Raw genomic sequence first — 15,036 nt, forward strand, 5'->3', positions numbered from 1 at the left:
CAGATGGCTTCCCAGGGGAATTCTGCCAAACATTTTTTTTTTAAAGATTTTATTTATTTATTTGAGAGAGAGAGAGAGAGCACATGAGAGGGGGGAGGGTCAGAGGGAGAAGCAGACTCCCTGCTGAGCAGGGAGCCCGATGCGGGACTCGATCCCAGGACTCTAGGATCATGACCTGAGCCGAAGGCAGTCGCCCAACCAACTGAGCCACCCAGGCACCCCTCTGCCAAACATTTAAAGAAGAATTAATACCTACTCTTCTGAGGCTGTTCCAAAAAATAGACATAGAAGGAAAACTTCCAAACTCATTCTATGAGGCCAGCATTACCTTGATTCCAAAACCAGACAAAGACCCCACTAAAAAGGAGAATTACAGACCAATATCCCTGATGAACATGGATGCAAAATTTCTCAACAAGACACTAGCTAATCAAATCCAACAATACATTAAAAGGATTATTCACCATGAGCAAGTAGGATTTATTCCTAGGCTGTAGGGGTGGTTCAATAGCTGCAAATCAATCAATGTGATACACCACATTAATAAAAGAAAGGATAAGAACCATATGATCCTCTCAATACATCATTTTGACAAAATACATCATCCTTTCTTGATAGAAACCCTCAAGAGAGTAGGGATAGAAGGAACATACCTCAAACCTCAACATCATAAAGGCCATATATGAAATGCCCACAGCTAATATCATTCTCAATGGGCAAAAACTGAGCTTTTTTCCCCTAAGGTCAGGAATAGGGATGTCCACTCTTACCACTGTTGTTCCACATAGTATTAGAAGTCCTAGCCTCAGCAATCAGACAACAAAAAGAAATAAAAGGCTTCCAAAGCAGCAAGGAAGAAGTCAAATCTTCACTTTTCACAGATGACATGATACTCTATGTAGAAAACCTGAAAGTGTAATGCTAAGCGAAATAAGTCAGTCAAAGACAAATACCATATGATCTCACTCATATATGGAATTTAAGAAACAAACGAGCAAAGAAAAAAAACAGAGAGAGAGACAAACCAGGAAACAGACTCTTACCTATAGAGAACAAACTGATGGTTACCAGAAGGGAGGTGGTGGAGAGGGGGATGATGATTAAAGAGTACACATATCATGATGAAAATAAAACAAAATAAAGGGAAGTGAAGTAAAATAAAATGAAAAAAAGGAAGAAAAGAAAACACAGCTAACACTTTCAGAAACAGAAATGGACAACGCTGAAGACAAGTTATCCAGTGCGTTTGTGTTCAATAACCCAAACATCAAAGGAATGTATGGCTGTGAAGAAAGCTTTAACATTTGACTCCCTGGACTACTCTGGCTATAAGCTCCAGAGAAGCTTGTGGAAGTCCTGAGCTTACTGAAGAAATCATGTGACTATCACATGCTTAAGGTTTATAATTTACGGCTGCATTTGAGGAAAATAAAATGATTCATTTTGAAAATGAAGCCAGTGTGTTAGATTCCAGAAGAGGGGATATGTGTATAAATGAAAAGCCACTGGCCTTTCGGTCATTTTTCTATTCTGTAAAGAAAAAAAATCCCACCCTGCACTTAAATCTCTTGCATCCTTTCTATTAGAACCAGTTTCATTCATGTTGATTTCTTGGGAAGATTTCAGGAAACTTACTCTTTCCAATTTTAGTATATGTGCTGCCACAGCAAACACCTGGAAACATCTTCTTAATCAGGGTGCACTCATTTGATCTTGTTGAATGGTCTGAATGTGCATCTCCTGACCAGGTTGATGGCTGTTAAAATTCAGAGCAGGAAGTCCTGACTGCTGGTGTGATGTGTGGTGTGTTTTTTTTCTGCCCAAACTCGGAAGGGCCTCTATTTTATAAAAAAATCTTTGCCAAATGCTTTGATACTAATGACTGGTACTGGTAAGGGGTAAGCAAATGAAGCATCAGACAATGAAATTTTTTTAAAGATTTATTTATTTGAGAGCGAGAGAAAGTGGGGAGAGGGGCAGAGGGGGAAAGAATCTTAAGCAGGCCCCAAGCCCAGCACAGAGACTGACGCGGGGCTCGATCTCACAACCCTGAGATCATGACCTGAGCTGCAATCAGACTGAGCCACCCAGGCGCCCCACTTCACCCACCATTTTTAATCCATTTTCTTTTGCCACCCTAAATGTCTGCTCAAAGGTGGAGATTTCAAGCTGACCCAGACCGTTTAGTTGAAAGATCTCTTAGCTGAAAGATGGCTTTTCATCTAGCCTGCTCCCCTCAATTCTACAACTGAGGAAACAAAAGAAAGCTGAGGGCTTTTGTCCACCCCATGCTAAAGGGTAGGTGGAGGCAGAGCCAGGATTCTGCTCACATCTCCCCTTCTTTGTACGTGACATGCCAGCTTGACACTCTGAGGAAGCCAGTAAAGGCAACAGGGTGGTCTGGCTTCTGTGTCTGGTCAGCATTCTGATAAGATTTCTCTCTAATTTGATAGAAGTCATAATTAATTATATTACAAACCCCATCCATTTATGTGAATAACCATCTAGTTTCTTTAGAATTATGAAACAGTGGTTTATATTAGCAGGGAAGACATTGTAACAATGCAGAATTACTCTTTCGGGATACAGTAGTAATCATGAAGAACATGGGGTCTTTTCCTAGAATTCCCAATATGCATACACTTTTTGGATCCTAAGTCAAATAGCTAAAATTTTTAAACCTAATATTTTTATCACCAACTTTTCTTTAACAGTATTCTTTTTGTCATTTAGTTATTGATTTTCCTGGGTGTGATATAGGTTCTATGAGATGATATACATACTTTCTTTGAAAGCTGAGTCTCATGAATTGAAGTAGTTGAGGTCCTTCATGCTTGTCATACTTACTAAAGTAGTTGGCACAAAATGCACCAAAACCTAGAGCAATAGCTTTATGTAAATGCTCTGAGAGCCTGCCTAGTATGTGTTTGGAAACATCAAAAACTCCAAGGTTGCTGGAACTATTACAGCTCACTGTAATACAGTGAGTGAAGGAGAGAGGGAGTGAGAAATGGAAGAAAACAGGAGATGAGGCCAGAGAGGTGTATGTAATTAGGGAGTATTATAAATTATATAATTATATATAAATTATCTTGTTTATCTGTTTAATGCTCCAAGAAATAGAGACTTTGTCTAGTTCATCACCACACCCCAAAAACACAGAACAGTTTCTGACATACAATGGGTAATCAATAACTGCTAAACAAAGCCTAAAAATGTGGAGAAATAATATAAAGAAAATATATTTTGTGGATTTTATTTAATCATTCTTTGGCTTACTTAAGAATGGTTTACCACTTAAATTGTTCCCAAATTTTCACTATTATTACAGGACATGCTACAATGACTATTCTTGTGAGATTACAATCTTTGAATTGCAATTGTTTGTATCATAGATTCCTGGAAAGAAAATTGCCAAATTATCATCCAAAAAGGGAATGCCAAAAAACTATGACTGTAAAAAAAAGGAAGGGGGGGAGGGAAGGTAATGTCAAAAAGCTGATAGCTTTTCTTCTAAGATCAAGAACAAAACAAGGATGTCCACTCTTGCCACTTTTATTCAACATAGTACTGGAAAGTCCTAGCTACGGCAATCACACAAGAAAAAGAAATAAAAGGCATCCATATTGGTAAGGAAGAAATTAAACTTGTCACTATTTACAGATGACATGATACTATACATAGAAAATTCCAAAGGCTCCACAAAAAAAAAAAAAATTATAAGTAATAAATGAATTCAGTAAAGTTGCAGGATACCAAATTAACACCCAGAAATTGGTTGTTTTTCTATCACTAATAATGAAGTAGCAGAAAGAGAAATTAAGAAAACAATCCCATTTATCCATTTATAGTTGGAAAAAAAAAAAAAGAATAAAATACCTAGGAATAAACTTAACTAAGGAGGTACAAGACGTGTACTCTGAAAACTATAAAACAATGATAAAAGAAAAAAAAAATGATGAAAGAGATTGAGGACAACACAAATGAAAAAATATTCCATGCTCATGGATTCTTAAAATTAATATTGTTAAAATATCCATACTACCCAAAGCAATCTATAGACTCAATGCAATCCCTATCAAAATAACAACAGTATTTTTCACAGAACTAGAACAAATAATCCTAAAGATTCTGTGGAACCACAAAAGACCCTGAATAGCCAAAGCAATCCCGAGAAAGAAGAACAAAGCTGGAGATACCACAATTCTAGATTTCAAGATATACTAGAAAGCTATAGTAATCAAAACAGTATGGTACTGGCACAAAAAATAGACACATAGATCAATGGAACATAGAGTCCAGAAATAAACCCACAAGATTGAAAAATCTCTTCCAGGGGCGCCTGGGTGGCTCAGTCAGTTGAGCAATGGACTCTTGACTTCTGCTCAGGTAATGATCTCAAGGTCATAAGATTGAGCCCCACCTTGGGCTCTGAGCTAAGCAAGGAGCCTGCTTAAAATTCTCTCTATCCCTTTAGGTGCCTGGGTGGCAGAGGGGGTTAAGCATCTTGGTTTCGGCTCAAGTCATCCTCTCAGGGTTGTGAGATGGAGCCCCTCATGGGGCTCACACTCATCACAGAGTCCACTTGGGATGCCCTCTCCCTCTCCCTCTGCCCCTCCTGCTCGTGTTTGCTCTCTCTCTGTCTCTGTCTCTAAAAATAAATAAATCTTAAAAAAAAAAAAAGATTCTCTCCCTCTATCTCTGCCCCTCCCCCATGCATGCACTTTCTTTCTCTCTCTCAAATAAAAAAAAAAATCTCCTCCCCTCATTTGTTCGTTTTCCTGAAATAGTCCTTCTTTACCAGTTTAATTTATTCCTCTTTCATTCCCTTTGCTAGACAAGTCTTCCAAAGCAATTTATAATTTTCTATTGTAATGTTTGTTTAATGAAGCTCCAAGATGTGTATTTTTTTTTCCTTTGGAAAGCAGGTCAACTTGCAGTATTCCTAAGATGCTATACTGTGTACACCATGGAGTTCAAAAGGGCATAGAGATTACTGGGAGTAAGATAGATCAGAAAAAGGTTTTCTTCTCCTTGGAACCTTTTAAAAACTTTTATGTCGGAATCGTTAAGTAGCATTTTCTACCAACTGGCTTGAATGGCTAATTTTTCCTCCTTTGCCAATAAATACATTTTTATTCTACTACAGTTAAATTTCTAGAAATTATTTTAATAATGGATGATTTTTTTGCCATAGTTCATTTATATCCCATCACTAATCACACCTGCTCATTCAATACATATTTATTGTAGATTAAATTTGACTTAAAGTCATATGCCAATTCTAAGAATACATGTAGGAACCACATGCTTTCCTATGCATTACATTTGCTAGTAAGTCACAAAACAAATAGAGGCTAAAATGAAGAAAGCTTTTTGAAGTAGTACAAGGAAATTTTACAGTGAAGGACAATAGTTTTATTTTTATAAGGCATATAAAAATGCAGAAGTATAAGTTGTTTTTAAAAATAAGAGCTTGCACAGGGTGCCTGGGTGGCTTGGTCGGTTAAGCGTTCAACTCTTGATTTCAGATCAGGTCATGATCTCAGGGTTGTGGGTTCAAGCCCCATGTCGGTCTCCCGGCTCAGCAGTGAGTCTGCTTCTCTCCCTTTCTCTCTGCCCCTTGAGCTCGCTCTCTATCTCTCTAAAATAAATAAATAAATCTTTAAAAAAAAAAAAAGCTTTCTCATTTTCTCAGGGGTCAATGAGGTTCGTTTCTCCAGGTGATTTACATTATCGAGAGAATTCAAATTAGAATTTTGAAACTTAGAACTCTTGTTTTTTATACATGAGAAAACACAAATTTAGAATGAAACGGAAAAATGTAAACTACCTAAGACAGTACCTAACACATGGCAAATGATCAATAAATGTTAGTTCTGTCACTCTTCTGCTTGCCTTGTCAATGGTCAAATGGCTAGCCAGAGGCTTATCTGCACGGTTTATAACATTATTGGACAAGAGGCCGGCCTAATTCAAAATTGTATATTATGTATGCCATTTCATAAAGTTATGGGTGAACTTTTCAACTCACCTATTTTTAATTAAAGTTGGTGTGTATATATAAGCCCACCTGCGGGTTCAGCTGAGACTGCTGTCGAGGAGGGAGCTGCTCACACCACTGGGCCTTCTCAGACCCTCCCCAGCCATGCTCCCATTCTAGTGTTTCAGAATCTCCCACATTCCCGGTAAAATCTGTAGAAGTGGAAATCTTTTTCCACCACCCTATTTCCACCACCCTCCAACCCTATGGATATAAATTAGTACAATAATAACAGTTAACATTTACTAAGTGATGATTATTATGTGTCCTCACTGTGCTAAAATAAAGCCTTACCTCGTTTAACCGAAACAACTACTCTATAAGGTGGGTTCCAGTCTTATTAGGGAAATTTACCCAAGTGGAGCCATGAGATTGAGATGCTGAAATGGTGTGGAGGTGAAGGTCATTGGACATACACAGTCAAGGAATTAGGAAGCCTGGATGTGGCATGGTTCATATGCAGAAATGGATGTGGAAGTCACCCAGGTCAATGGAAGGATCTGGAGTGGAGATGAAGACTGTAAGCAGGTGCCAAATCTTCAGTGACCAAGAGGTTTATACAGAAGGTCAGGAAGTAGCAAAGAATAAAATGGTTAGGTCAGATGGCAGATGGCATGGGCTTCCGTGAAGCAGGTGGTTCGAAAGGAGAAAGAGGAGGAGGGGCTCCAACCCGGAGAGGGCTGCAAGACAGCTCCTTGGAGGAGAGCTGCTTCGGTAAGACCTGCAGGGGAAAGCAAGGCTCTGTGAAGAGGTTTAAGTGCTGAGAGGTTGTTAACCACAAAACAAAAATTCCAGAGGTCACGGAAAGATTTGGATGGAAATGAGGGAAGGAAACTTTCTTCCTGCTACTTCCTTATTCTTCCTTAAGGAATTAGAGCACTGATAATAGATCAAAAACAACTAGGCCCACTGCTAAAACAGGAGAGTTTTACTGGGAGGAGCAAAAGGACTATAAATAGAACTCTAACAAGTGCACGTTTCTTTCTGCTTAGTAAACTCTGGTTTTCTAAGCCCGGTCCCTGACCCCTCCCCTCAGAAGGTCCTGTAGGAAACAGGGTAGAGCCCAGAGGAAGAGAGGGCACTGGCAGCTTAAATTTGCCTATAATCTAGGTGTTTCTCAGCCTGAAATCCACAGACCCCTCGGGGTCTGAGTGTTTTCTATGGAAATTTTCTAATTTTGTGTTTTCTTTCTGAAGATGATCTGAAGGCAAATAGCATAAGCAACCAGATAACCACTTTATAACTAAGGCTTAATATTGATTTCATTGCCCCCATGTATTTGTGTTCACACACAAGCTACTTTCAAATAATACCCCTTTCTTGAGGGCTAATGAAAAAAAGAACAGGGGTTCACCTCATTGGCAATAATGCATTTTTTGCCAAGTAAAATCCAGTGACATCAGAGCCCACCATATGAATGACAGTTTTCACAGTATTCAAACAAAAAAAAAAAGAAAGTGGAGAACAGGGCAAACATAATTTCAGAATGCTTAACTCAAATTTATCAATCAATAGAATATTCATAAGAAAGTAGAAATTTAGTTTTAGCCAAATGTTATTAGCTATCCTATTAAATAAATGTTATTTATTAGAATTTCAGTGGTTTTTATAGTCTTGTGTTTAATTTGTATATCTGTTAGGATTTATGTTTATATAAGAGCTATAAGCATAATGATTTTATGCTTTTGATGTTTATATATATATCTAAGTAACGTGATAAAAATTATTTAACTCGGGGCGACTGGGTGGCTCAGTTGGTTAAGCGTCTGCCTTTGACCCAGGTCATGATCCCAGGGTCCTGGGATTGAGCCCCGCATCGGGGTCCCTGCTCAGCGGGGAGCCTGCTTCTCCCTCTCCCTCTGCCCCTCCCCTCCACTTGTGCTCTCTCTCATGCTCTCTTTCTCTCAAATCAATAAAATCTTTAAAAAAAAGATTTAACTCGATCCTTGGGAGTACAAGAATAGTTTTTATTTAGAAGTTAATACGTAGGCATATATATTCAAGTTTGGATACCCACTAGCCTAGATTGTGTTCAGAAGTCAAGAACTTCCAGTAGTCCAGCACAACTTCCCTCTTCACAGATGGGAATAACATGGAGATCTGGACCAAAGCCCCAGCTCAGAGTGTCCTCCATGTTGTGCACCCCCCCTTGACTTTAACACATATCACTAGCATAGGAAGGTGGTCAGGCAGCCAGGAATTCAGAATCCTAGCCCTCTCACTTACTGCAGAGACACAACCAACAACAAGGTACACACATGCATGAAATTACTCAAGGTTAGACACTTCCTCCATCTTGACAAACCCCACAGTTAAATTCAGTCTTCATCTTACAAGACCTCTCAGCAGACTTCTCAGTTCTATATAACTCCCTCCTTGAAATACTTGACTCACATGGTCTCCCAAGAGACCATACTCTCCTGATCTCCCTCCCACTTCATTAAATGTTTTTCAGTCTCTTGTGTTGGCTCTTCCTGTTCCTGACCTTGAAATGTTGCAATGATCCAGGACTCAGTCCTCAGAGCAGCTCTTATATATCCTCTACCTGGGGGATCTCACCCTATAAAAAGCTTTAAATATATTATGCTGATGATGTACATCTCTACCCTGACATCTCCTCATGATTTACAAAACTACTACTTGCTATATGTACCCGGTTGTTTAAAAGACACCTCAAATGTCCAAACCAAGAACTGTTGATTAATCACTCACCCTACTTCACTACTCTCCAATTCTGCCTGATCTTGGCAAATGGCACCACCATCCATTTGGTTGCTCAAACCAAAATTCCTGGAGTCATTCTTGAATTCTTCCTTTACCTCACACTCCAAATCCAATTAATCAACTAGTCTCATCAGCACTATTTTCCAAATGTATCTCTGTAGTAGATTCTGTGGTGCACTGCTCACATCTCCCTCAGGACTGAGAGTAGCTGGGAGTACTGGTGACTGACAGCTCTTAATTGAGCCCTTCCCTTTGTGTTGCCCTAGGCAGAAAAGACTCACCTTGCCTGAAGTCACTCCCTGGAGGTAGCCAACTTCAGTAAGTGGGGGAGGAGGCAGAGGAGGCAGGGGCAGGTAATAAAGGCCTGGCCTGTTGCCTCAAAGAGGGACAACTCTAAAGAACTATCCCAGATCCACCGTTCCTTGAATTGTCTGAAGCCTCTGTTGCAACTCCATCACAGCTCATCTTCCCCCTCTGTCCAATCCGCTTCCTCTGCTCTCACAGGTATTATCCCTAGGAGTACTCCCCAGTAAAGTTTCTGCACACGAATCTTGAGTATTAGAGGCAGCTTTCATGGAACACAACCTATGACAGCTGGTACCAGAAATGGTCTTAGGAAGCAGATTCCACATGATACACACAGTCATTGGTGGTAGACGGTGAACTGTGATGGGAAGAGAATGCATTGGCTGATGCAGGACCTCAGTTTTTGAAAACTTTGGGAGAAATACCAATTATAAGTACTAGGGAATTGGATGGATGTTACTGCAGGCCATCAATGCATTGGAAAAAAGGCTGAGAATAATACAGCACCAAAAATGTGGCATAAATATACAATGGAGTATTATTCAGACTTAAAAAGGAAAGATTCTGATATCTGCTATAACAGGGATGAACTCTAAGGATATTATGCTAAGTGAAATAAGCCAGGCACAAAAAGACAGATACTACATGATTTCACTTACATGAAATACTTAGTCAAAATCATAGAGACAGAAAGTAGAAAGATGGTTGCCAGGGGCTGGGGGGAGGGAGGAATGGGGAGTTATTTTTTAATGGGCATAAAGTTTTCATTTTACCATATGAAAAGAGTTAAGGAGATAGATGGTTGCACAACATTATGAATCTGCTTAATACCAATGAACTCTATACTTAAAAATGGTTAAAAGAGTAAGTATTATATTATGTGTATTTTACCACAATAAAATAATTGGGAAAAAATCATAGCCCAAAATAAATAGCACAGATTAGTACTTACAGACTTACTAAGGAATTCAAAGGTGGAGGTGTCCATCATTTAATTCACCATTCTGAGTCCTACAAAAGCTAGATGGATCACAGTGGAGGATGACAGTGAACATCTGCTCAACCAAGTAGCAGAAGAGTCAATTGCAGCTATGGATCCAGAGGTGGTATCTTTACTGGAGGAGATTAACACAGCCTCAGGGACATAGAATATGGCCATTGATCTGGTGAATGCACTGTTTTCCATTTACCAAGAAGGAGAACCAGAAACAGCTGGCATTCCCATGGCATAGACAATACATTTAAATCTCCTGCCTTCTGTCACAGAAGGACCTGGTCCGTCTACACATTCACTATATTGATGACATCATGTTAATTAGACTAGATGAACAAGAAGTAGCAATGAGGGTGTGCATGGGGGGCACAATCTGTTAAGTGTCCGACTCTTGGTTTTGGCTCAGGTTGTGATCTCAGGATCCTGAAATCGAGCCCTGCATTGTGCTCTGTGCTCAGCGGAGGGACTGCTTGGGACTCTCTCTCCCTCTCCCTCTGCTCCTCAACCTCCACTCTAAAAATAAATAAATAAATCTTTAAAGAATAATAATAATTCTCTTATTTAAAAAAAAAAAGTAGCAATAGGTTGGAGGCCTTGGTAAGGTACATACACTCCAAAAGGTGGGAGATAATAGAGTCAATGAAGATTCAGGGATCTACCACATCAATTAAGTATTTCCAGGACCAGTCTGAAGCATGTCAGGACATACCCCTACCACCACCAAAATAAAGGGCAAATGATTGCATCTCATACCACCTAAGAAGGAAACACACACCTGAGTCCTCTTTGAGTTCTGGAGCTAATATATGTCAAAATTAAGAAAAATTCTGTGACCCATTTCTGAGGAACAAGAAAGGTTAACAGCTTTCAATGGGGACCATAGTTGGAAAGAGCTCTTCAGCAGATCCAAGTCATGCAGCAAACAGCCCTGCCTCTTGGGCCACCTGTCCCAGTAGACTCTGTGGTATCACAAGCATCAGAGGTAGGAAAAGATGCTGTGCAGGGTTTACAGTGAGCTCCAAAAGAAGAATCTATAGCAGAGCTCTGTAACGGTTCCTGGTATGCTATGGGGCCTGGGTAGAAACAGAGTGCTTAAATATGGGACATCAAATGATATACAGCCAGAGTTGCCTATCTTGGGTTGTATTCTGTCAGACTCACCAAGTCATAAGTTTTGGTGATTCCAGCAGCAAACCAAAGGATGGAACAGTATATGTGAGATCAAGCCCAAGCAGAATCAGAGCACAAGCAAGCCCCACACACAAAGAGCGATGCAGATTTTCACACCCCATCACTGTTACACCATTACCTCTCCCTAAGCCCATACTTGTAACTACATGGAGATTCAGTATGACCAGCTGACACAGGACTAAAAAGGATGAGCTCGATTCACAGATGCATTTCTTAGTATGTGAGTGCAAATTGAAAAAGGCCAGTTATGCACTACTCAGCACTACTCAGGAATAATCTGAAAGACAGCAATGAGAGGAAATCTGCCCAGTGAAAAGAACTTCGAGTAGTGTACCTGATCGTTCACTTTATGTAAAAAGAGAAGTGGCCAGAGAACAATAAATATAGATTCGTGGACTAGCTTGGTTAGATGGTCAGTGGCCTGGAAGCAAAAAAGATTGGAAAATCAGAGACAAAGAGGTCTGGGCAATATGTACAAAGATGGAAGTCGACACAAAGTAAAAATATGTTTATATTGTATGGTCACTCCCATGGAAGAGGTATGAAACAACCAAGTAGACAGAATGACCCAGCCAGATAAAGTCAACCAGACTCTGTCAGCTGACACAATGAACACCAGTGACAACACAGTGGTATCGTAATGGAGTGGTCATGGTGGTGGAGATAGATCGATGGGCCAAACAGCATGGGCTCCCACTCACCAAGCCTAATATAGCTACTGCTGCTGCCAAATGCCCAACCCACCAGCATCAGAGACTCATACTGAGCCACTGACATAACATCATCCCTTCGGGAAACCCACCAGCCATTGAGCAGCAAGTTGATTACTCTGGAACTATTCCACTCTGAAAGGTGCAGTGTTTCATCCAGACACATATTTTAGGTACGTGTTTGCCTTACTTGCCTGAGGAGCCTCAGCCAGCAGGACAATCCAATGATTAAAGAGTGTGTGATCTTTTGACATAAAATTACACATTACATTGCATTGGGCCGAAGGTCTTATTATACAGCAAAGGGGCTGTATAATGACTATAAGATCCACTAGTCCTATCACATACAGGAATCTCCGAACCATGGGAATATTTTGGACTTCTAACACATGCATCTCACCAGTAGAGAGCTGAAACAAGTGGGGTGACATCTGAGGACTGTTTAGCACTGATAGAGGGGAAATAGAATAATTTGTTTTCTCTTGAGATCCTGAAACTTTCACCTAACAGTTTTTAAATAATCAAGTCGCGACTGGTCCAGAGAAGGAAGACATCCCTAATTTAGGCAAAGTACTAAATCGATCAGCTGATCCATGTCAACCCATGGATCAAGGTCTGACTCCCCCTAGACCTTTGGTGTCGATGTCAGAAAGAGACAGCAGCTCTGGGGACCTATCTGTGCCTGTCTTTTGTACAAGACCCTGAAGCATGAGCCTAGACTGTGAACATCCTGAGAAAAGAGAAGGTCTCTTACTCATGAATTCACAAAGGCTAACCTGGCCCCTGAAATTCTGAACGGGTTCAGTAAATGCTGAGTCACCAGAAACCCACTCAGTATCTCCCAAAAAGCCCAAGAGAAGCCTCTGGTCATTGTGGAAAGTGTTCTAAGAGGGCTGAGAATGTGTTTCGCTGGGCTGCATTATTCTGCGCTGCGGGGACTCGCGGAAGCGAACCCCAACACCGGTCTTTGAAAGAAGCTCTGCAAAGAGCAAGTATGGCTTCAACCTCTACCCAGCAACTCCGCCACGCTCCGGGTGCCACATTCCCTTGGTCACTCACATTCTCAGAGTTCAGACCAAATGAGGAGCCCCAGTTTTTCAGCCCCTCCTGGAGCTCCACGACGTCCACCAACCCGTTCCCGTCGCGGTCCAGGTATTGGAAGAGGATCTCGTAGTTGACGTAGTCATCGTCTTCCTGGCAGGCCACCGCGGGCAGCACGAAGTCCCGGAGCCAGCGCAGCATGGCCCGTCCCGCCCGGCCCGCGGCGGCGTGGCAGCTCGGCCGCCTCTCCTCTGGGTCCCGGCGACGGCGTCCCGCCCCTCCGGCTGCGCCACCTGCCGCCGCCCCGACGACGACGCCGGGCTGCTCGAGGCTGCAGGTGGCCGAGGCAACGGCCCGACGGAGCCTCGGGGGCGGGCGGAGCCGCGCAGCTGGGCTACGGGGCGCCGCTGGGAGAAACTCCGGAGGCCCGCCTCGTGGGAAGCCGGGCCCAGGCCCCTCGGGAGGGGCGGCGCGCCCCGGAAGTTGGAAGTTGAGGCGCCAAACGCGGCGGCACCCTGCATCCAGGACCGTCCCCGGCTCACCCGCGCAAGGGGGCGCGCGTTCTCCAGGCGGCGTCGGAAGAGCATCCGGGTGTTTCCCAGGGCGAACTGAGCGGCTGCGACCGGTGAGTTGCTCTGACCCGCGCCTCAGACGGGAGCATCCCGTGCCCCGGTGCCACCCCTCCTCTCGGGGGACGTCTGAAGAGGGCTCCAATCTCTCCCCTCCTGGCCCTCTCCCAGGGACCTTGGGGTTGTTTCCAGGAGCCCCCCTCTTCCTCACCTCCCACTTTCTCCCAGACCCACTGCAGCCTCGCCACTGCCCCCACTAAGCACCTTACAGAACTCTTTTGTCACAAAAGCCAAAGGACACTTTAATATCCTTGTCTTATTTAATGCTGGTCACGTTTAGACACTGCTGACTCCACTTTTTTCCTTTGTCTTGTGGGACACCAGACATTGCTGCAAGGCCTCAGCCTCTTTTACAGGCTCCCGCAAAGGAGCCTGAAACCTTCTAAAATTGAGGGTAGACAGGGTTAAGGGATTATGTAAAAACCTAGTTCTGTAATTTGTTGCACTGAAGCTTTGTGTCCTCAATCCCTGGTCACATCTTTTAAAAGTCAGAGGCACAGTCTAATGACAGGCCCAGACCAGTGTTTTAAAAAATATTTTTTCTTGGAAAATCCCAAGTCTTGGACCACAGAATAAAATTAGCTTATTTCTTAAAATAATATTAGGTGTACTTTAAGATGTAATTTATTTCTTATAAATTTTATACTTCATTTGGTTAAATGCTAGGTAAAAATAAGAATATTAAACCTGCTCATATAGAAGCTCACCATCTAGTGTGCTCTGGGTCTATAAACAAATAAAACTCAACTTAATTGCTATAATAAAAATGTGATCAAATGTCATAAAATATGTATTTTTAAATGAATGAGTTTTAGGAATTAATAATAAACAGAAAGCTATTAATAAAACTTCTAGAAAATATTGCAAGTGCTGAGCATTTATAAATATAAAAGACTTCTTTAAAAGATAAATACCTTTCAAACGCAAATATAGTAACATATTGTGAAGCTTATAACATAGAAGTAAAATGTATAACAGCAATAGTAAAAAAGATGGGGGAGAGGACATGAAGTCTACTGCTAAAAGATTCTTGCATTATATGTGAAGTAGTTTACATTTTAAAATGTATGCAGGAAACCCTAGAGCAACCATTGAAAAAAAACAACAACATGGAATTGTAGCTAATAAAACAATAAAAAGAGATAAAATAGAGTACTAAAAAATATTGTATTGACTCAAAAGAATGTAAGAGGAAAAAAGGAAAAAGAACAGGACAAACAAAACAAATAAGATGGTAGACTTAAAGTTAACCATATAGATAACTACATTAAACATAATATTCTATGCAGTCCAATTAAAAGGCAGAGCAAGCAAGACCTAACTGTATACTTTCTACAAAAATGAGATATAAAGATATACAGGTTGAAAGTAAAAGAGTGGATAAGGAAATACCATGTA

At 41.3% G+C, this 15,036-nt stretch overlaps 1 protein-coding gene across 1 annotated transcript in view; it reads right to left on the minus strand.

Annotated features, from left to right (window-relative positions):
* LOC110580459 (calcium-binding mitochondrial carrier protein SCaMC-1-like) overlaps positions 1-13,210 on the minus strand; it is a 51,533-nt gene extending 38,323 nt beyond the window's left edge. The window contains exon 1 of the mRNA XM_021690163.1: positions 13,028-13,210. Within this exon, the coding sequence (XP_021545838.1) occupies positions 13,028-13,210 (183 nt within the window). The remainder of the gene's footprint in view (positions 1-13,027) is intronic.
* Between the last annotated feature and the right edge of the window lie 1,826 nt (positions 13,211-15,036).

The sequence above is a fragment of the Neomonachus schauinslandi genome, chromosome 4, assembly GCF_002201575.2.
Source record: "Neomonachus schauinslandi chromosome 4, ASM220157v2, whole genome shotgun sequence".
Lineage (NCBI taxonomy): Eukaryota > Metazoa > Chordata > Mammalia > Carnivora > Phocidae > Neomonachus > Neomonachus schauinslandi.